The sequence below is a fragment of the Chroicocephalus ridibundus genome, chromosome 2 (genome assembly GCF_963924245.1).
Source record: "Chroicocephalus ridibundus chromosome 2, bChrRid1.1, whole genome shotgun sequence".
NCBI lineage: Eukaryota > Metazoa > Chordata > Aves > Charadriiformes > Laridae > Chroicocephalus > Chroicocephalus ridibundus.
In genome coordinates this window covers 163,737,875-163,761,111 of record NC_086285.1, presented here as the reverse complement: position 1 = coordinate 163,761,111, position 23,237 = coordinate 163,737,875, and the positions used below count along the sequence as shown (strand labels likewise).

General features: G+C 42.2%; 1 protein-coding gene across 1 annotated transcript in view; it reads left to right on the top strand.

Moving 5' to 3' along the window:
- COL22A1 (collagen type XXII alpha 1 chain) overlaps positions 1–23,237 on the top strand; it is a 244,803-nt gene that overhangs the window by 21,121 nt on the left and 200,445 nt on the right. The window contains exons 2-3 of the mRNA XM_063327586.1: positions 6,761–6,919; positions 11,608–12,174. Of these exons, the coding sequence (XP_063183656.1) occupies positions 6,829–6,919; positions 11,608–12,174 (658 nt within the window). The 5' untranslated portion in view covers positions 6,761–6,828. The remainder of the gene's footprint in view (positions 1–6,760; positions 6,920–11,607; positions 12,175–23,237) is intronic.

The following is a 23,237-nucleotide window of genomic DNA, read 5'->3' as shown; positions in this document are numbered from 1 at the left end:
CCAGCGTTTGATATGTGGAATTTCTTTTGAAATTCAAACTCCTTATTTGCTGACGTGAGACAGGGTTACGACTTGGCTGCTCAATAAACACATGTGTTCATATGGTGCATTACGGATTCTCCTTACAGACTGGTTGATGATGCCAAAGCCAAAGAACTGCTGGGTGTAACTTTCTCAAACATCCCCTGAGAATGTGCTTTTCCCACGCTAGCAAGGGATGTAGCTTGTTTCTAGCTCCTGGTAAGTTAAGTCTGGAGACCGAGAGACAGTTACACTCTGAGGCATGCCCTTAGGACTTGCTTTAGCCATTTGGCCACATCGAAAAGGACTGGAGCATCACTTTGTAGCATCTGTTCTCACGGGCACAGCAGCTGGGCACTGCAGAACAGAGTGCACCACGTCTTGTCCCATCAGGGAGCTGGGATGTTGATACAGCACACAACTGGTCCCACCATGTGAGTGCAGCCCATTTATAGGAGAGGTAACAAGATTAATTTGAGAATGGTGGTGTGGATTTGGTAACCACAGACTGTAGGATTTGGGAGATCCTGTCACAGACACTTTTTATCACAGTTTAGTTTTGGGTTTTCTTAGCCAATCAGTAGAAAGATTTCTAAGCTTGACACGCAAGAGTACAGTTTAAATACGGAGTTACTTCCTCTGGACAAATCATTGGAAAGTTATACTTGGAGGTATTGCATCAAGGTTTGAGCCTGCAGACACCGTGTGGCTGCAGCAGGCAAAAATACACTGCAAAGTCTTCGTCTAGCATTTAGGGTATTTTAGAATTACAGCAATTTGGCAGGCAACCAGTAAGATCTTGTTTTAAAGCATCTGTGGTAGATGCATTTACAAAGAGGTCAATTTGAGGGATGCATGATCCAAGCATAGGTTAAGGAGTCAGGAGTGGCTGAATTCTAATTCCGACCTTCTCTCAGGTTTCCTTGCATGTGCAACACCACAGAGGTTAAAAGAACGTTTCTAAGGTTGCAAAGTGGAGCACACAGAAATTAGGAAATGCCCATGCTGAGTTGATCCAGTCCCCCTTGGAGTGTGCTTTATGGCCCTTTAAGACTCTTGCTTACGCTCCTCTGTATGATATTTTTTCCCATTCGATTCCTGTCTCGTTCAGTCTCTTGGACAGATACCTGTCACTTCGGAAACAGCTATTTATTTTTTTTTCCCCTCCTAATTTTTCAGTATGGACTTTCTTTCTCACACAATCAAACTTTTTTCCAATTGCAGCAATATTAATCATTCATGGGCCCTGGTAGTTCCAGCACCAAGTACTTCAGGGCAGTAATGGAGTTCAGCTAAGGCCAACAAATTGATGGGTTTGAATGGTCTGCTGATCTTTCCCACCACCCTATTTCATGTCCTATAAAGCTGACAGATGGCTTTGGCCAACATTCATGCTAACCATTTCCCTGCGTCTGATCTTTTTTTTAGGGATTGGGGTAGCAGTTGCTCTTGAGATGTGATGTTGCAAAAGAAGAGACAAAACTTCTCAGGTCCTGCAGCCTTGCCATCACCAAGGGGAGACATTGGAGGGCTGCTCGCTAGCAGGGTGCATGAACGTCCTCATGCAACATACTGTAGAGCTGCTGACAGTCTCCTGCTTGATTTCCGCAGAATTTGGATCCCTTGTAGTTGAACAAAGTACCTCACAGCAACTCTGGTGTTAGCAGAGAATTTTCTCCTCTATTATTCACATGGGTTTTGAAATAATGCCCATTGAAATCAATGGCCATCTTTTCATTAACTGCAGTTGGCTTTGGATCAGGCCTGGGAAGATGCATGTCTTCCAGAAATGCCATCGGATCATTTCTTTAAAAAGCATCGAACAAAGATATACGACTGCATGGGCTAATCAGGGGGAAGAAAGCCCCATCTCTCTTTTATATGGTTGGCTTCCTGCTCATATCAGCAATCATTTAGATAATTAAATTGCTTAGTTCAGTAGTTGGAAGAAGCACGATCAACAAGATGACTCTGCTAAGATGTCAGATATATTAGTGTTCTGGGGTTTTTTGTTTTTGTTTTTATTTTTCTGTGTGTGTGAAAAGCTGTATAATTGGACTCTGTCTTTTTCACCCCAGGCTAACCTCTTCTTCAGAGAAGCATACCAAAGACATTTAAAATCACATTATGAATGCCAGCATGGCTGGAACATTTATATGGCGTACGGTGATGTTCCGTGGCAGCAGACGAATGGATGAAATTAAGCACAATAATAGTATTAGCCCCCCTTGAATTTAACAGTAAGATGAACAGTTCAGTGCTATAATTTAGTAAAACGGAAGTAAAAGCTCAGGTATGTTAATGAGAAGACTAAAGTCCATAACTGGACATGCTTTTTACATTCAGCTTTGAGTCACTGATCTTTGTACTGTCCCTGTAGGGTCTTTGAACTTTTGCTCACATGAGGTAGAAGCAGTTTTATTAAACCATGGTCCTGAAATGCTCATCTTACTATTGACTCCCATTTTGTTTTGTTTTGTTTTGTTTCATTGATATTTGTGACTGAATCACTCCTCTGAAGGATGAAAGAGATGGCAGAAAGTGTTCTGTTTTTTTCCATCTCTAAGTCACATGGTTCTTGCTGTTGGTGACGTCTCTCAAACCAGGACAGAAGAGCAGTCTTTGGGGAGGGTGAGATAGGGAATATCCAGTGCTTGGGTTTAAATTTCTTGTCCTATAAATGCTGTAAAGTTTTCTTCTCTGTCACATTTTCTTTGTATCTGCTGCTTCTTTTCCCTTTATTTTTCAAGATGCCATCTCTAAACAAAGAGTTTTGCTTCTATGCTTTCATACAAGTTCTTCCTCCTTGTCCCCTGAATTACAATGATGTGGCAGCATTATCTGAGAAGCAAGGTTAGAACGAAGTCACTCCATGTCCCTTCAGGATCAGGCTGTGGCAGGACAAAGACAGAGACAAAAGGATAAAAACTGCCTTTGTCTTATTCTCAATGGAGAGGGGTTTCATTTTCTAAATAAACCGATGTCAGGACATTCTTTGACTTTGGTTCAATCAGGACTAAACCCCATGATAAAACACAGTCCAACTGTGTCGTTCTGTTCTGGATGTGTATGTGACTCTTTGGAAAGCAGAGCCCTAACTCTGTTCCCAGCCTCAAGGGATGACGCTCGAGAAGACAAAGCAGCATCCCTGAGAATGCAGGAGTGCAAGGGAAGCCCAACAGTGAGCAAAATATAAAAGTACGTTTGAGATGAGAAGACCCAGTTCTTCTTCAGCTCTTTTTTCTAATGCTGCTGTTTATGAGCGGACATTTCCCAAAGAGTGTTTACTTATTGTTCAAAAGTAGAGAGGCCTTACCATGGATGCTCACTGACCTAAAACTCTATACCAATCCCCCTGAAAAAAAACCCTACTGAAGCTGAAGGTTATGAAGAGCTTGTGTCTGTCTTCTGCATATTGTTTGTTCAGCTGTGAGGCAGTATGAATAGCTTAGTACTATGCCTGTATTTTAAGTGTAGAGAGCTCACTTTAACATTTAACAGCACGCTTTTTAGTCTGGATGCCATTCCCACATCATGTTTGCATGTAGCCAGAATTATTCACCTCTTTTTTTCCCATTAAACTATTAAAAACGGGGCCTCAGACATAGAGTCCACAGTTTGGTAATAAACTCGCACGTGATAGGATTTGTCAGTTCTTTTTGCGATATCACTTCGTACATCTAAATGTGTCACAAGGGAATCCCAAAGTGATGTTTGTGAGATAAAAAGAAAAAAAGGAGGTATTTTTAAAGGAAGTACATTGATTTAGGCCACTTTGAGGAAAATTATTCCCACATGATAGGCTGAACTAAAAATAACAGTAATAAAAAATTCCACATTGGCCATTTGGAAATAGGGTCAACTAAACAGAATTTCTTATTCTTGGATTACTCTGAAGCCTAAACTGTTCCGTTTCTGGCTCCTTTTTGACTCTGTCTCCTGGAAGCGGAAATAAACTTTGATCAGCTGCTGTGCTCTCAAACTGGGCTCAGTCTCACAGTGACAGACTGAGGTGGGAAAGAAACCAGTGTGGAAACCCCATCACTAAAAGTGCTTTATCTCTAACCTTTCTTCTAATACCCCTGAAGACTCCTGTGCCATGATATGAGTCCTGTTGATGTGAATGGGGTGATTTTCTCTCACTGATATATCCATACATAAAGCAGTGGCAAGTTAAGAGACTTGGTTCAATGTCTTTTGGCCTGAATGCAAAAATAATATTGAACCACAAATGTGTATTAAAGCCACCACAGGTTATGATTATAGATTTTAAGCAGATGTTCTGATTTGATTTGTTTTTTTTTTTTCCCCACTATTTTTAGCCTAAATGATTGTTTTGAGACACCTTTCAGCATTCATAACACAGCAATGAGCTCGTGAAGTGTTTTGGCAAAGAGTGGAGAGGAATGATGCCTTGGAGACGCAGCTCTTGAATCTGGTCATGTAGGTAGTCCTTCTGCTGGGGCACAAGTCTGGCGGAACAGGTTGCCCAGGGAAGCTGTAGATGCGCCATCCCTGGAGGTGTTCAAGACCAGGCTGGATGGGGCTTTGAGAAGCCTGGTCTGGTGGGAGGTGTCCCTGCCCAGGGCAGGGGGGTTGGAACTGGGTGATCTTTAAGGTCCCTTCCAACCCAAACCATTCTGTGATTCTATGATTCCATGTACCAAGTGAGGCAGGTCCACCACGCTCCCTGTCTCGCCGCATCCGCATTGAGCCAGCAGTGGTGACTGACACCAGCTGGTGCTCTGCTCCTTTTATCCTGGCCTTGTGTGGGTGAGCAGCTGGCAAAGACTGTTTTTAATACGGTATTTGTAAAACGTCACAGCCGTGCAAGCCCAGACACAGAGAAAGGACGTTTTGAGCTCTCAGCACTGGAAGCGCAGAACACCCCATGGCAGATCTGGTTTCCCATCTCTTGCTGCCGCCGCTGACCTGCTGTCCCATCACCGATGCCAGAAACCAATATTTCCTAAAAAATACACAGGAGGAAAAAAACCTTTGAGCTGAAGGCTCCCGTAGCTATTTTCAGTAATGCTTGTCCTGATCCCTTTGCAGGCGGCTGCCTGATCGGTATTTCAGTAATGTACTTATTTAAAAGGAAATTCTAACTACTGTAGGGCATGGGGATATTTTCATGCCCTTTTTTACCCTGCAGCCTTTTCCAGCTCGCTCGAACCCGAGCACCTCACTGTCTCGCAGGGACATCGTCTGGCTGAGGTGTAAACTACAGCACCTGCTGTGCCCTTTGGAGTTAGGGATGGCACTTGAATAAACGTGCTTTTTTTCCTTTGTTTTTAGCTGGATGGGGTTTTTGGGTGGTTTTGTTTTGTTTTGTTTCGTTTCTTTGTTTTTTAATTATTTCTTCCATTTCTGTTCCACTGCTGGCAGATAGTTCCAAATTTTATTTGCAGGTTTTATTAAATATATTGCTTTTCTCCTTGTCTGTAAATAATGTGGACTTTTGAAAATGTAGGAGCTTGTATTTTGTCTTGGGAATAAGGGTTTACAGCCACATCTCGACAACTGCACAAGATTTTCCCCTTTTTTATTTCCTAAATCCCCATGATATACACTTTATTTTTGAGATACGTGGTAGAGAGAGGCCCAGCATTTGACTGATCAAGACTAGTTTTGAACAAATGCTGACACCACCATTCCTTTTTGTCTGTGATTCCCACAGAACCCTATTGCTTTGAAAAGAAATATCCTAGAATGCATAATCGACCCTGCAGCAATGATCTACAACACACAGTGTCCCCTCCATGCCTCTTTTACCCGGCCATCAACAGCGAGAAGCTGATGTGCATGTTAAGAGACAGAGGAAGGGGAAATTCCCCAAGAAAATGAAGAGAGAAATTTGCGCATTAAGGAGGAAAAGACGGATTCACGAGCTGGGAGAAATTTTTCCAAAATGATTCCATAAGCAGTAAAGATCTACAGAGTGAAAACTGTTTTCCCCAGTGTGTGCATACATAGTGTGTGGAACTGCGATGATTTTTTATGGTCTAATAAAAAATAATAAAACCACAGCAATAAGCAGATAATAATTTTTTTTAATTGTTCTAGTGTTAGAAAACATAGCTAAACTTTTAACACTTTGCCTGGCTTGTTACCAGCTGACTTCAGTGGCTTGAGTCAAAGTAAACTCAAACCAATTGCTTTAAATTGGAGATCATCCACCTGAGCTTTTGCACTCCTCTAAACTAAATATTTGAAAGGTGTGTTTTGAAGCTGCTGAATTTACTCCTATAGAGAAAAAGCGATAGCAACAAATACTTATATGAAAAAAGCCACGTATTCTTAGCGCTCGTCATTTCTGAGACTCCGGAACTGAAAACAGCGAGGGGTGAAGTGACAACCGGTTGTGTGTGATTTGCAGTGGTTTGTATCTCGGCTCTGCGTCGTGTATCTCCTAATGATGAATGCGTGGGAGGGCCAGGTCAGGAATGGTTTCCACTCCAGTGAGTTGATTGTGCTGTTGGCAGTGGGCTCAATTAAAGTATAATAATCTGGTAATCTCTCTCCTTTTTCCATTCAGGCTGCTGCACACTGAATAGAGCCAGTGAAAGGCTATAGCTTTTGAAAAGTAGGTGAACTCCTGCCTCTTTGTCTGAGCGGTTTGTGTCTAGCCAAACAAAATGACAGGCAGAAGAGACAACTCCCCAAAACGTTGCTCCCATGATTTGCATCATTACTTCTGTTTGTGTTTCTATGAGATAACACTTGCTCTTTATTTTAGGCTACGAATTGGATTTCTAGCAAGCTTCATACCACGGCGAGAAGACAAGCTGATGTGAGAAAGGAGATATGTCTGTTCCGGGAAGATGCCGCGTGCCCCATCTCCTGGTTCTTCTCATGTTCGTGTTCGGCGGGAAGAGAATTGAGGCACAAAGAGCAGGTACGCGCCGTTCGGCTTACTGCCTCGTGCTAGTAGCTGCTGGGGCTTTTACGTGGCTGAGAAGCTATTGTTGCTAGGAGAAATAATAATATAAAACCCAAGCAAGAAAAGATATAAATTAGACCTTAGGGATGGAGGTAGTTTAGGGATCAAGTTATGATTTACGTAGGGTCCCTGGTTTTGCTGCAGCCTTAGAAAGGTTAGCTCAGCCACCCAGAGCAAGGGGAGCAGCGTGCAGTTTACTTTGAATATGCTTCAGAGGGTAGATTTAGATTAGATATCAGGAAGAAATTCTTTACTGTGTGGTGGTGAGACACTGGAACAGGTTGCCTGGAGAAGCTGTGGCTGCCCCATCCCTGGAGGTGTTCAAGGCCAGGCTGGATGGGGCTTGGAGCAGCCTGGTCTGGTGGGAGGTGTCCCTGCCCATGGCAGGGGGGTTGGAACTAGATGATCTTTAAGGTCCCTTCCAACCCGAGCCATTCTATGATTCTATGGTTCATCTGCCCTGCACTGGCATGGAGATCACTTCTTCCATTGCCTTCAGTGGGTTTCAAGACTACATCTGGTGAATCTTCTACCTGGCTGAGACTTTCCTAGTGAGCTCAACAGGGCCAGGGCACTGTTCACACCCTCTCTTGGTTCATACTGTCTAGTTGCCAGCATGGTCCCTGGCACGGCTTTTGGCCCGTGATGATGAACACTCTCTCCCAAATGCCCCTGACAGTATTAGAATATGGTGCAGCTGAGAGACTGTTCCTCCAGGCAGTCTTGACAAGGACACGTTGTTTTTTGGGGGCAAGTAGGAAGAATTATCTGTCTTGTGAATGATGCCGTAGCTCAGGGACAGAAAACAGTTGTAGATCCACACAGTTTATTGGTATAAAAGCCCAAAGGTACTTTGAGACGGAGGCTTTCTGTCTCTTTTTCTAGGAAAGATGCTATTCTGTAGCCTTGGGTAATTTATAAGAAAGAAAATTATTTTTTAGACCTCTCAGTCTAAGGAATAGCTGCTTTACAGTTTTGTTATGTGATCTATATAAGGCTTGTTGGGTGAAGTTTAACAGGAATAAGTAACAAAACAAAGTGAATCTTTTTTTTCTGCCTGTGGATCAGTCACAGGAAGGATACAGTGGTACCATTTCTATGTTCATTCTGTGACTACTTTAAATAATTTTGGGCTTATGGATTGTTTGTGAGCTATTTTTAATGGCAATATTGCAAAACGGTTGACTCGGTGTCTGAGTGGATGAATACAACTCCTGGAATTATGCTTCCAGAGACCATTCCTGTAATTACAAAACTGAAAGTTCACTTTCTATGAATTATCTCCCATATTCCCTTAACGTGAACTCTTTCTGCCAGTAAACAATATTATTATAGCATTCTTGCAAAACAATCAATTTTGTCCAGCAGTGGACATTAAAAACGTGTAACAAATGCAGATGAATATTTACTAAAAGCTATTCTGCAGCATTTCGTCTCACTGCCATCAGGTCTGCAAGCAAAAGTCACTGACTCTAAGAAAATGGTCCTGAAAGACCATCTTTTTCTTCCCTGCGTACTGCCTGAACAGGCATCACTTTTTAAACCTTAAAAGCCCCTTATTTTAAGGTTCATTGCCCTTGAACACCAACAGGATTCATTCTGTCTGTTCTGTTTGGTATTTAATTGCAGTCATCTCACCTGCTGAGAGTTGTTAAAATAAGCAACAGGAAGGTCTGTACCTTGTGGGTTTTTTACTTAAGCCTTTATATTCTGTGGTTAGTCTCACTTAATTAATATTCTCTTAGACAGAATAGATTAATATAATAATGAATTGTGGGGGGGAGTGGAGGTTTCTTGCTTACCCTTTAATGTTATATATTATGTCCTTTACATTCTGCAAAAATCAAGCAGAATTATACTTGGCAGGCTAGCGAATATACACAGATGTAATGTAACTTACGTCTGATAATATAAAATGATATATTCGGTCAGTTCCACACTCTGATTACCTTTGAGAGAGTTACTGTGTGTTTGCAGCCAGACCCTTCTTGCTCTGTGGTTAGAGACAAGTGTTCCCTCACTCACAAAACACCACCACAGAACATGATCCGATGTGGACAGGTTGTTCCCAACGTGATCCCAAGCCCAGTCCATAGTTTGTTCCCGTAGACGCTGAAGGAACAGCAGCACCTGGGTCGGCTCTGTGGGATGTACCGTGCTATGGAAATGCGCACAGCAACAGATGATGCTCATTTGTCATTGTCACTCGCAACACACTGGGTGTATATTCCGCCACTCTCATGGCCATCATGCAACACCACGAGCATTGCCCTGCAGCGTTATAATGCCTACCTGTAATGCTTTTCCTCTTATCTGAAGGCAAGTCCTCTTCATGTGGCTGAGCCACCCACACTCACTTTTCCAGTGCAGTGGGCTGTTCTGGAACTCCTGTCCTCTCCAGGGCAGGTGCACAGCCCCAAGATGATCAAAAGCACCAGAGCTAATTTATGAACCGTAAGGTCAAATTTGGGTGCAGGAGAAGACTTTATGACCCTCCTATAGGCTAAAATGCTGGAACTCAGTGAGGAAATATGGCAACAGCATCTTTCCTCCTGCTTTGGGTGGCATGATTCATACTTCTGTTCACTGAGCTGGCACTGTCAAGCAAGTGCTTGACTGGATGAACTGTGTATGATACCTCCATGGTCTTTGGCCTGTTCCAGGGAAAAGCATCCTCAGCTAACATCTACATTGGGTGTGTTTACATCAGTGCTTTAGCTCTGGTCAGGAGTGCAGCAAGGACAGACTATTTCCTAAGGGATGGGCAGCCAGGAGCTGGAGGTCTCCCTGGGCTGGCAGGACAGGGTCTCACCAGCCACAGCCTGTCCTACCACCTCCGGTCAGGGTGGGGGATGGCAGCCAGGCTCAACGGACGATCCAAATTCCCAGACAAGCTCATAGTGATGAAGCAGGTCCAAGATCAAGCCAAGAACATAATTAGCAAGTCAAGGTCTAGATCAGGTCTAAAGACAGCAGCCAGGGTCAGCCATTCTCCAGGCAAGTCTACAGAGGTGAGGCAGGTCCAAGGTTGTCACTGATGGACATTTAGTTGTTGGGACCTGGCTGGAACAAGTCTGATGTGAGAACAGACAAACTGTACAGTGGGAATGTCACTTTTTAAAGCATGGAGAGCTAACGTGTCCTCAGTGGGCATACCATGGAGTTATGTATTCTCCTAAATACTCTCAGATTTCCTGACCAAGGGAGGTAGCTTGGTCAGTCCAGGTCAGAGCCCAGAGGAGGTTATTAACTTGGTCGTAGTGGAAACAGTTGGGGGAATCAGGGTCCTGCAGTGAAACAGGAGTCAACAAAACAGATCTGCTCTCAGTGGGTGTATGTAGATGTGGGCTACCAGCTCAGATCCTGCTAAAGCAGAAGGGTTTGAAGGCAATTGCCAACAGCGTAGGCAGATATAACTTCACCAGTTCAGCCGGACTTAGAAGAGCCATGTTATTGTGAGAGAAACAAAGCAGCACAGGGACCAGTATGGACTTATTTTTTATCTTGTATCTTATGTGCTTTGTTCTCCACATGATTGGTCAAATTAGCTTTTTACAATTGGTTCAAACAGGCAGTTGTACTTTGTTAGACGGTGTGAGACAAGAACTACTGGAGAAACAATGGTTGGTGGTTGTGACCATAGATAAATTGACTTTGTGGAGCAGCTTTCAATCTTGAAACTCATAATTTGTTAGGGACTATGGTATATAATAATGAATTAAATAAACATATGTATATTTATACATTTTGTCCAGTTGGGACACTAAGTTGGTAAAGCTTTGGTGTATGTAGAACATTTATGAATATAGTGCCTCTTGGCTTGCATATATTCAGAAAGAACAAGAAAACACTTCCCAGGAGATCTACTTTCTTGGCAAGCGGCTGACAAATACATGACCAGTCTGGCTTCATAGGGCAAGCAAGCTGCAATTAAAATACATTTGCCTTTTGGATTACAGAAGCCTCGAATTACAAACATCATGGCTGGAGCCAAAAAGGTGGTTGTGGGGGTAAGTGAACTCCTCCCTTACAAAGCAACTGCCCTTTGTTGTCAAGGAAGCCATCCCAGTGAGTCATCCTTTAGTCAATAGCCAATGGCAGAGGGCCTCAAAATCAAAATAATCTTGTTATAAACTTGCTTCACCAAGATAACACGCTGGGCAAAGAACTGCTTCTAGCTAAGCATAAATAAAACATAATGTTAATGCAAGAGGGAACATGAAAGCTTCACTACTCACGGTCAGGATTGGCAGAGGCAAGGTCAGGGCAGGTATCTGGATCTGCCAAGGTCATTTTAGAGCATTGCCTGAGCAAAGGCACTGCAATGAAGTTTGGGAAAAACAGCTTCATATGCATGCAGATGGTGTCGGTGAAAGATTGCGCCGAGGCAGTTGGTAGTGCAGGAAGGGAAAGGGTTTGCATTTCAAAGCAAAGTCTGTGCTGATCTACTGTAGGTGTCCTGAAAGAGATGAGGTGAATCACAAGGAAGAAAGGCTGAGAATCTGCACTTTCTCTGCAGGACTGGGAAAAAGTTTGCTGCCTCCTCCAAACTGCTCACTAGAGAGCTATGCCTAGGGAATATTTAGTATGTCTGATGCTCATCTTTCGGCTTCCCTTAGTGATATTTTCTGCCACTCTTGCAGGTTGCAAGAATGTTCACTATGACCTTGTCTTCATCTTGGATGCATCCTCCAGCGTCGGAAAAGAAGATTTTGAGAAAGTTCGGCAGTGGGTGTCTAATTTAGTGGAAACTTTTGAGATTGGCCCAGACAAAACCCGTGTAGGTGTGGTGCGATACAGTGATCATCCAACCACAGAGTTTGACCTGGGAAAATACAAAACCCGTGAGGAAATCAAAGAGGCTGCACGAAAAATTAGGTATTACGGGGGTAATACGAACACTGGAGATGCTCTCAGGTACATCAACACCTACAGTTTTTCCAAAGAAGCTGGTGGTAGACTTAGTGATCCAACTGTTAAAAAAGTGGCTATCCTTCTGACTGATGGAAGGAGCCAGGATTATGTCTTGGATCCTGCCACTGCAGCCCATCGGGCTGGGATTAGGATCTTTGCTGTGGGTGTTGGCGAAGCCTTAAAAGAGGAACTCGATGAGATTGCTTCAGAACCCAAGTCTGCTCACGTGTTTCATGTCTCCGATTACAATGCCATCGACAAAATTCGGGGGAAGCTGAGAAGACGTCTCTGTGAAAGTAAGTAAAGCTCCTAGTTCTACACAATTAGAATTATAATATGTTCAGTTAACACATAGGTATGAGAGGCTGTGATTGTCTTCTTTCATGCTTATAATTCTATGCTGAAAATTCTTTATTTTAGTGTCTTCCACTCTGTTCCACTCTGTAAGAAGTCATTTTACTACCTGGATCATGATAAAGTGATCACTTCTGTGTTCTTCTGCCCAAGTCAACATTAACTATAGGTCAGCTTCCAGGGGTCAACTAGAGACCAAAAAGTGAACTCCCTTTTGCTTCTGATGTATTTCAGTCATTTTATAATATTTTTGACTACTGAATATGAAGGTTGACATCTTATTTATAACCAGAATTTGGTTTATTTCCCCTTATTTTCTGGCATTAGATTGCGTAAAGAGTGCTATGGATACTGTGAAAAAATTCTTGTGCGTTTCTGCCTTTCAGTATCTAAACTCTACTGACAACTGGTGTTCACTACTGCTCTGGCTATCAACCATATAAACCTTGGTGATGTTTTGAATGACTATCAATGGAGAACAGTGTGAGAAACTCACACTGAATAAATTAACTTTGAATTTCCAGCACCCTGGTGAAGAGGACTGTAATGGCATTCTGGCTGGTATCTCCCAGCTCTTTAATGGGAAAAACAATCACATATCCCTTTCTCCTTCCACCACTGATAAATCATTCCCTTGTTCTTGGTGACTACGTAAAAGTTATGTGGTTTTGCTGCTTTTTACAGTATGTGTTGTGGTTACTGTGAATTGTTTGGGTCAAAATCATGAGACATTGCTCTGGTTCCTAGGTCCAAACTTGAAAGACAGCAGATGACTCCCGGTGTGATGCTGTAGCATATTGCAGTGTTAAAATGACCAGGTCTGCAGTCCAGGAGCTTGTGTTACTGTCAAGTGGAATGGAATGGAATGGAATGGAATGGAATGGAATAGAATAGAATAGAATAGAACAGAACAGAACAGAACAGAACAGTTTCAGTTGGAAGGGGCCTACAGTGATCATCTAGTCCAAATGCCTGACCACTGCAGGTCTGACCAAAAGTTAAAGCATGTTATTAAGGGCATTGTCCAAATGTCTCTTAAACACTCCCATAGAGCATCAGCCACTTCTCTAGGAAGCCTGTTCCAGTGTTTGACCACCCTCTTGGTAAAGAAATGCTTCCTAATGTCCAATCTAAACATCCCATGGTGCAGCTTTGGACTGTTCCTGTGTGTCCTGCCACTGGATACCAGGGAGAAGAGATCAGGTGACAACAAGTTGCCTGAAAAAAAGGGGCCTTGTGGGTGGTGTTGTGAGGCTCTTTTATTGCTCTCTCTGACCTCCATTTGCAAGAAAAAGTGCTCTTCTGGGTTATGTATGTTTCTTAAGAAGTGACTAGCACAAGCAAGCATAAACCAGTTGACATTGCCCAATAATATCTAGGTGACTGCTTTTTTGCAGCCTGTGTTTTCTAGTGCGTGTGCTACTTTTAAATTCCATGTTAACACAGTAGGAACAGGAAAGGAGTTCACTGTAAGGGCTGTGCCTTACACATACTTAGAAGGTAAAACTTTTAATAGCTGTTGTAGTTTACTTTCTGTAATTTTAATATGACAGCACTGCCCAAAACAGGAACACACAAACCACCAAGTGGGTGGAGGACGTGATGAGGGCACATGCCAAACTGCTGTTTAGTTCATGCACGTTCTAAGACAAAAACATGCATTGCCACAGCCAAGGTAGTGTTTTAAGAGACATAATTCTTTGTGAGCTCCTGGGAGACACGTGAATCAAAGAGCGGAAATGGTAGAAGATTTTTTTTGTTGTACCGACCAATGATGAGTCTTCCAGTCCTTGTACTGCAGTACTGCCGAAATGTGAAGTCGTACAGTGTTTCAAATACTGAATTTCGTGCCAGCAGCTGTTCAGAGTGACTTGTCTCTGGTCTCACTAGGCTCTCCTAGACTCAGTCATTACATCTTGCTATATTTGACTGAATTTATTGCTAAGAACACGTCATTAAGTGCATTAATAGCATTTTAGCTCTCATTTGATCTTGTGGAAGCAAGCATAGCAGAATTGAAAAATAACATGTCTGCTCAGTGGGACATTGTGGCAGTGGGAGATATTTTTGCCGAACATCTCCATTACATTCTGGACTATAGTTAGCATGCAATAATGCATGATGCTTTCACAGGAAAGCAGGAGAGATGCATTCTGCTAAAAATTCCAGAGATGCTACATGCTTCCTAAATAGGGTTTCTGCTTATATGTTGCAGAGAGAACAACAGGCAGCTATGGAATATTTAAAAATATACTAGCACCTGCTTCTGGTAGGTAAATAGTAGGTTTATCCTTGTCAAAGAGAGACAATTTCTTCATTTTCAACCCAGATTTAACTTAAAGCTGTATTTGATAAGTTAGCGCATGCAAAAGGTTGTCAGCCTGGCTTGGATCTGGTAGCACTGGGGTTTAACACTGTCATCTGACATTTAAGCCTTCATGTGGGGAGACGTTGCAATGGTGACCAAAACCACTCGTACCTGCTCAGAGGTAATTGTTTCTTAAAAACACTGATTGCAGTGCTTTGGATGCTGTCATATTTGAGCTTATTTCTGTTATCATTAAGACAGGCAGGTGATAAGATACAGTTTGCAAAGATGAGCAAAAACATCCTCCAAAAACATTTTCGCTCTTTACTAGCTCTGTAAAGCAGAAGCCTGTGACTTGGCACCCTCGGAGTGCACGGCATGTATGTGCAATTACTAAGCCTCTGCTCTACTGCAAAAGTCAGATTTCACAGCTTGAAAATAAATTTGGCTTTAGAGGTACAGTCTCTGCTAAGATTTGGGTTTGGGTTTTTTTTGGTTTTGTTTTTTTTTTTCCCCCACAGCTAGCAATAGGAGAAACACAAGCAGATGTTCTCTAAGGCAGTACTACAGGAGCATTGTGCTCGGAATTGGTCTATGTCCAGTAGTGACTTTCACGTATAATGTAGCCCTTTCTACAAGCAGTTTTTAGTTGTTTGTGAGCTTGATAAGCTCCTTGCCATGATGAGTTCCTCTGCAAATGTGTGGCTGACGAAAAGACTATGTCATATGAATATCAAATGCTTTGCAAACACAAGGAGATGAAGCTGAAATGTTTCAATGACTGGTTGGTACCAATGGTTTGTCATTGATTTCAGTTGATAAAGCGAGGCCTGTGATAAAATATCAAAAGCAGTCACATGTTTGTATTATTCATAACATTTATTTTTTATTTGCACATGTGTTTCTTTGTTGACTTTGGGTTGTATATGCAGTGCATAAAATATAAGTTTTATGGTACCACTGTTCTGTTTCTGATGTAAAAGGGCTTCCAGCTTTCAAGGCAACATCTTGAGCACCATTCAAAATAATAGTCTAAAGGCTTCAGAAATGTGTTTTTTTGAAGTCAGCTTTGCCCAGGTTCATGGCATGCTCACAGAAGAACAGCAAACTGTTTCTTCTTGTCCTTCGGTGTTAAAAATATCTCATGCACAGAGACCATGACAAAGTGCAGGCATCTGAATGGCCATGTCTTGACTGACAGTTCCTAAAAGACTTATCAATATAGTCAAATCTCACATGTGTACTGAAATATGTGAATACATCAGCACCTAACCATATTTGCTTAACTGTTGACCCCCATTTTATACTCCCTGTCGAGCTCTGAGATTTCATTGTAAAAACATTCATTTTCAGATAGCTTTGCATTAGACATCGGGGAAAAGGAAAGACTTGGGTATTTGTAGACTGGTTTTACTTTCACACTTGGAGTATGACTTTATTTGGGTTCTTCAAAAGTTCAGTTTAGCAGTAGTTCCAAATCTTGCTTGCTCTTATTGCAGGAGCTCTTTTCCATTGTTGTGATGGCTTGTATGTACCTCTACAAATCTGAACATAGCTTCTTGCAATCTGGCAGAACTTGGTACATGCCACAAGTGCATCTACACATTTACTTGGAAAAATCTGTGGCACCCACCTCCATGTTGAATGCAGAGAAGGTTGAGGTGTTTTGGAGTAATAACTGATATCTAACAGACTGGTTAAAGCCTGATTAGCACAATATGTCCCATGAAGATAATCTAACTCTTGTGCTTCTAGCTCATGTATACATCACACCTGCCATGGGCAACATTCCTAGTGGAATATTCCACATTTGGCTGCTTAAGAGTATGTCCAGGCTAAGTGCAGCTACTAACATTTTGATTCTCACTTGAAAATCTAATCACTTCCAGATGGTTTGGGAAGTCTGTTAAAAGCTCAGCAGACAACTGCTGCTTTTTTAAAAGCTGCAGCTAGGCAGTGACCCAGCTGATATCACCTCTGATATCTCCTGTTGCTTCTTGATGCTCTTCTCTGCCAGATGCAGTGGTGGCTTTCTCGAACCCTGTAATATCTCCAACTTCTAGCAATCTCTCATGTCACAGATGACAGGATCGCACATCCTTTCATCACCACATTTGCCGGCTCACTGCGGTTTCCTGCGAAGGCATAAAAGGTCTGTGACAGAATTTCCAACTGATTTATCTTTTGCTTGAAAGAGACGAAAAAAAAAAATTAACTTTTCGTCGATGATATGCTGGGAGGAGATAAAATATTTGATAGGCTTAGTGGTGATGACATTACACAACTTCCTTCTGCCATTGTGTGAGTCGAAGGACAGCCTGGTATCTTGCATTATGGCTCCAGGAAGCACAGAAAAGATATTCTTTTTCTCTTAGACCTTTTTTTTTCTTTTTTTGTTTTCAAATCAAACGCCTGAAACTCCCAGATCTGATTTTACACTTGGTCCAGTCATCACCAGCTTAGAGCAAGAGGGCTCCAGAGCTGGTATCCAGGCAGGCAGAAATCCTTGAGCTCAGGGAGCACGCAGTGACTGCTGGTTGGTCCTCAGTTCCTCCACGGATCACATAGAAGTGACTGTTTTCCCAGATCGTGACTACAGTTCTGTTCTGCCAATGTGTAATCTCCACAACATTTAAATAACTTCCTATTTTGCTTGGCCCTCTGAAATGAATAGGTTTGTTCTGAGATTAGCAACAGTGCTGGTTTATGACCAGTTAAACCCAGCCCCACTGCTAAAAAAGAAAGTTTCATTCTTACTAACTTCCTTCTCCCATCTGTTTAGGTGGCCCCACCATGAACTACAGCAGGGAGACAATGAATGTTCTTCTTTTCTTTCCCAGATTAGTTTTTACTCCAATTTAGTTCACCATGCAGCCACATGGACATTGGCTGTCCCAAGGGAGAAGTGGCACAACATGAGAACAAATAACTAGGAGTGGGAGAAAAATCTGGATTGCGCCGTTTGGTACAGTGCTTGTTTGTGTCAGCTTGATGAACATTAAGTAAGGTCTTCAAAAAGCTGAGGAAAATCCTCCATGTGCTCCCAGCGTAAATGTGCGCCTGTGCTCTGCTATCCTCTGCTTTCAGTGTGCAGCCAGTGGATTGCTAGGCAGGTTCTTCACATTGAAACTCCGCTTCTAGGCTTCAGCACAGCTTGCTTGCCTTGAATGGCCTGTTTAACAAAAATATCCCACTGCAGACGGATGTCTGCATGATTCTCTTCCATTTTCCTTAAATAAACTTTTCAATATAGAATTGTAGAATTGCTGAAGTTGGAAGGGACCTTTCAGATCACCGAGTCCAACCATCAACCGAACTCTGACAAAAAACATCACTAAACCATATCTCCAAGCACCAGATCTACCCATCTTTTAAATACCTCCAGGGATGGTGTCTCAACCACTTCCCTGGGCAGCCTGTTCCAATGCTTAATAACCCTTTCAATGTACAAAATTTTCCTAATATGCATAATTATTGCTGCTTTACTACTGACGTAGCTTCTGGTTGTTCAGGGGTGTAGCTGTAATGACAGAGCTCTCCCTCCTCGGACATGGGCTGTGTCTGGCTGGGAGCATCTTGCTGGGAGTTGTTGGTAGGTGGGATGAGCAAATTGGCCACCACCGTCACTCAGATACAGACTGTCTCTCAGAGCCACATATTTCTGTGATCCTGCACCCAGGTAGCTTCTCTTCCCCAGAACTGATGTTAGCTCCATTATAGTTTTGAAAAGTGATTTATCAATTTATTTTTCTTCCCTTCTACCTTGGAAAAAGCAACGTCTTAGACATTGCCTTCAGGTGAGGAGGAAGCTCAGCCTTGCAGCAGCTGTGGCCCATTTTCTCCTTTTTGCTGATGGAGCAAAGGTATGAATCCAACAGTCAACCAAACAGCAGAGTTTTAGAAATAAGCCAGTGGCAGAAAATGGTGTTACTTCTGCTCTTCTTTGATACAGCTGAGAAAAGAAGTCTGTTCCAAACCTGCAGCTTCATACAGACCACTGGGAACCCTAATAAGGACCTGTGAAGGTAGAAGTATAATAAAATGAGATCGGGTAAAACTTTTGCACTTACTTTTCTTATCTCTAGCTTCTTTCTTTAACAGTTACATACAAATAGTAGCATCCTAAAACATGGACAATCACTTTATATAAAGCAATTAATCTCTGCACGGCCAGCAATATCTGTCCGAAATCACAGAATCTAGCTGAATGATAACATCTCCCCTAGCTCTTAATAGTTTTTCTTGCATTTCAGACAAGAAATCTTTGTGAACAATGTTTGATGTACAGTAAAACTAATTGCAAAGGCAGAGAGAAGATTAGAGTCATGACAAATAAAAGTAAGTCCCAGACATTAGAAAGAAACATTGAGACAATCAGGAAAAGTATGGGTCTCAGTGGCAGGAGAAATTACGTCTTATGAAAAAGTAATGTGCCGTTTAGAGAACAAAAAGAGGAAAAATATGGTGACTATGGGAGCCATTTCTAAATAGTGGAGGAATGAAAGAGAAATACAGAAATAGGAACAGGCAAAAAAGCTGGAACATATTGTCATGTGCCGAGAGTTATTAGTAGCTTGCTTTTCAACACCGCCTGCAGCCCTCATTGATTTTGCAGGAGCGGTGGGTGCTTAGCACTTTCAAAATCAGGCTGTGGAGCCCAATGCCTATCCAGCTGCAATCAGGAGGCTTTCTGTCTGCTCCCGTTGAGTCCAAACGACAGGTTAAGAGAGAGGACATCCTTGGGCAGCATTGTCTATCTTGGCGTTTGCTTTCTGATGGACTGAGAAGGAAACCTCAGTAGAAAGAATAACCTCTGAAGCTGGGCCTAGTCTCTGCAGGAGACTAGGGCAAGGCGCACAAAAATCTCTGAGATTTCAAGTTTAGTTACAGGCTTTTCTGTCCAAGAAAAACAGAGAGATGAGGAGAAAACCCTTGCCATGTATGCTTCACAAAGCTAAAATGTTGTAAACCTCAGCAGCTCTTGTGCAGTTGGGTCTTTCTTCCTCCTTCATTAACAACCCCTAAACTGACCTCAAACTGAAAGGACCCCACTTAATTAATGTTCTAGGCTTGCCTTTTTAATTTTTTTAATTTTTTTTTTTTTAAGCTTTATATGGCTGTTTCCTTAAAAATCTAGTGGTATCTTTCAGCACAGGCTATAAATGGAGGTAGGCCATCACCTGCCTTGGTTAGGTGGACCTATAAAGTCAAGGTTTCCTCTGTTCTCCCTCGATTTGGGGATCTACTTCAATTTAGGATAGGGAAAGCCAAGTCTGGAGATTTAGTCCCAGTTTTGTTGATGGAGCTGGCAGGATTTACTGCAAATGACAGAGAAGTGAGAATGTTTGGCAGTGCATGCAAACCCCCATGCAATGCATTAAAGGCCCCAACATAGCATATTATTTTTTTCCTGAAACCCAGTGGGTTTCCTGAACCCCGCAGCTCCTCATGAAATTAATGTTTCTGTAAACCCCCTATAGCAACGGTGAGCTTGCTCTCTCAGGGCTGTTTTGTTGTTATTTTTTTTTTTTCTCTTCTGGCTCCTCATATTCAAGCCTCAAAGTTTTGTGATGAATAACTGCAATGAGAGCTGCAAATCCTAATATTCCAGGTAATGAGGGAGCTTGGAGGTACCATGGCAGGTGCTGGGTCTTGCATGAGGGACACAGCCATTGCTGGTCACAGGCTGCCTGTGATACTCGTGCGGATGTTTAGCACAAAATCTCTGGGTTTCTCATCAAATAGCTTCAAGGGAAAATTTGTGACCTTTCGCAGTATTGAATCAGGGTCTTTGCATCACCTGAATATTAAACTGATTTTGGAAACAATTTCACAGGCAGAAGTGAACTATAAGAACAAAACCATGCTCAGACCTAGATAAGCTGTCACATTAACCCCTGAAACAAAATGGGAAAAAACACCTATTTTCAAGTTCTGGGAAGAAACCATTGCTTCCAGTTCTGTGTCTTGCTGAGCTCTCTTTAGAAGCCCATGTTGTTTATCCCTGTGCTCAGGACCAAAGCAAAGCTTTAAATTTCTAAGGGCTTATTTTGAATCTGTAGTAGATCTCTGATGCATGTAAACTTTATGTGGACTCTCTGCAAAAGAGATTTTCATGTTATTACTGGAATTCAAACTTAAATGACATATTCATTTCCTTTTTCGTCCTTTGATAATATGAAGTGGTGCATCCTTTCTTCTGTGGAAGCTTGTAAAGGTTATCAGCCCTTTCTGCCACTGAATTTCAACTTCTCATTTTGTTTTCAAATTAACTGAGCCAATAGGCGAAATTGAATTGTAATGTACCTCTCTGCTGAGAATATTTCTTCCCCAGTGGCAGAGCTGCAGCATGGTTTAGCTGGTGGGCTATTTTTGTTAGTAAATTGTAGGGTTAGTGTTTCAATCCCGTCAAGTTCCCTACAAGTTACACCCAAATACCAAATTTCTTTTCAAATCAGTAATCTTGTTTATAATGTGAAACAAAAGCAGTGGGAGCATTTTGAACACCTAGGAGAACTGCTTTTTTGATAAAGTACTAATTAGGTCCTTTAAAATGCAAATAAGAGATTGAAGAAGCTCTGTTATATTAATGTAGTTACAAACGATAGAGAACTGTTCAGAGTCCTGCCTAAAATGCCTTTTGGCATGCTCTCGGTTTTGGGAACTGTGAGTACTACTGCTAATGCTGACCAGAAGTAGGGAGGGTATTTTTCAGGGGAGGTAGCTCAGTTGGATACTGCGGTTTTTCTTTGCTGAGCTAAACTGTTGAACTGCAGCCCTGTGTGATGGCAGGTTTCAACACCCTGTTCGTTTCCTTACAGCTTAATAGTCAACATTTAGTGTCAGTTTGGCTATAACTTGATCTGTACTCTAGAAAATCAAGAAATTTATATATAAAATATGTATATATATGTGTGTGTATAAGATATATTTATTTATATATATATTTTTTATATATATAAAGTCTGGAAAATAAAGCTGTGTCCTTTCAGCCTGAAGCATCAGTCTTTTTTTTTACAGTGAGGTAGATAAAAAGCCATAACACGTTAAAGCCCTAGTGAAGATGAAATACAGGACGTTTTTACTGCAGTGTAACTACACACGATCAACCCAATCCACCACCTCTGGGCGAGACTTCGTTTAGCTACACTGCAGTAGAAATCACTGTGCTTTGTTCCCCCAGGGTTTTATAGCAAGAAGGATAGCATATATTAGTTATCTACTATAAAAACCTCTCCGTTTTGGCGGTGAAGACATAACATCTCTGTGAGAGGCTGCAATACTAATATGACACAAGTAGGACGGTGCAGCAGAATTTTAGTCGCTAGTGCTAACGCTTTCTGGCAAACGACTCTAATAGCTTTAGGGTGTTTCTGAGTTTAAAACAGATGCTGGATCAGGACTGAGATCCATAAATTGAATTAAACAATGTTGTATCTTTATATTCAAGTATCTTTGGTGGGATTCATATCATCTAACTGCAGTGGCCTGAAAGTTATTTGTCGACTCTTTTGATAGTCAGTGGAAAGGAATAGACACCTCCAGAGAGTGATTCATCCTTTTTGAAGAAGACCGTCCAAGGCAGGTGGCATGATTCAACCTCCGACTGCCTATCTCTTTTCATTAACTTTTGAGAGAGCTTAGATAACTTGCTCGGACCGGATTCCTCGCTTTGACAGCCAAAAGCATGAGAGACGAATCTTTCCCTGCTGTGTTCTGGGAATACAGTAATATTTGGTTCTTTATGCCAGTAAATCAATCTGTTGGGACTTACATTAGCGATGCATATGCAGGCCAGCGTGGTTGCAAGCCCAGGTGTGGGTGTTCCATTTCTCATCTGACGCTGCGGTATTTGTGCAGTCGCAGGAGACAATGCCAGTTTAGAGAACTATTGTCAGGTATTGCCATATGCTTTGGGTCAAACATTGTACTGCTAAATTGTACTTCATCCCTAAGAGACTACTCCTGTGAACAGAATGGGTTCCTCTCCCTTATCTTGGGCCGCTTCCTAAACATTGTGATAAATTGGCCCTTGAATTGAAGTGCATTGTGATACTACCTGCTGCCGTCTGTTGACTCATTATAGCAAGGAGATAACGTTTTAAAAAACAACTAATGGCTGAAATACAATTAAGAGTAACAGAGAAGAAGACAGCTTTTTTAATTGATGTTGTTGAAAGACACCTTTGCTGCAAATAGCCTTTTTTTTTTGTTGTTAATTGAAGCGTGAAGGTTGCATCCTGAGACAGGCCCACAAATCCACTCTTCCGTAATGATCTTTCCGGTTTCCACTGTAATGAAGTCAGACCCCAAAACAAACTGCACTCTACTGGAATCAAAATGGGAAGGATGCCAGCTCAGACCAGCTCCCGTGTTAACCAAGTCTGCGTTACTGGTCCACACCGATTGTCCTCCCATACACACAAGCTAAGAATTCGCTGGTAGAACCTGGTGAAAAAGCCCTGTGCAAGAACTGCTGGTGCATCTTCTGGGTTTGGGGCTGCGAATGGGGCTGGAAAGCTGGCAAATGACTTGGAACCAGCAGAGTTCCTAAGTGTGAGTTTAGGTAATTAAAGAAATCCTTATTCAAGCTTTTGACTAATTCCCTGTGGGTGCCATGTGCCAAAGTGTCCACGTGAATGGTGGCTCTGCAGTAGTCTCTGCTCTGCTGGAAGACAGCATGGCATGTTTGAAATA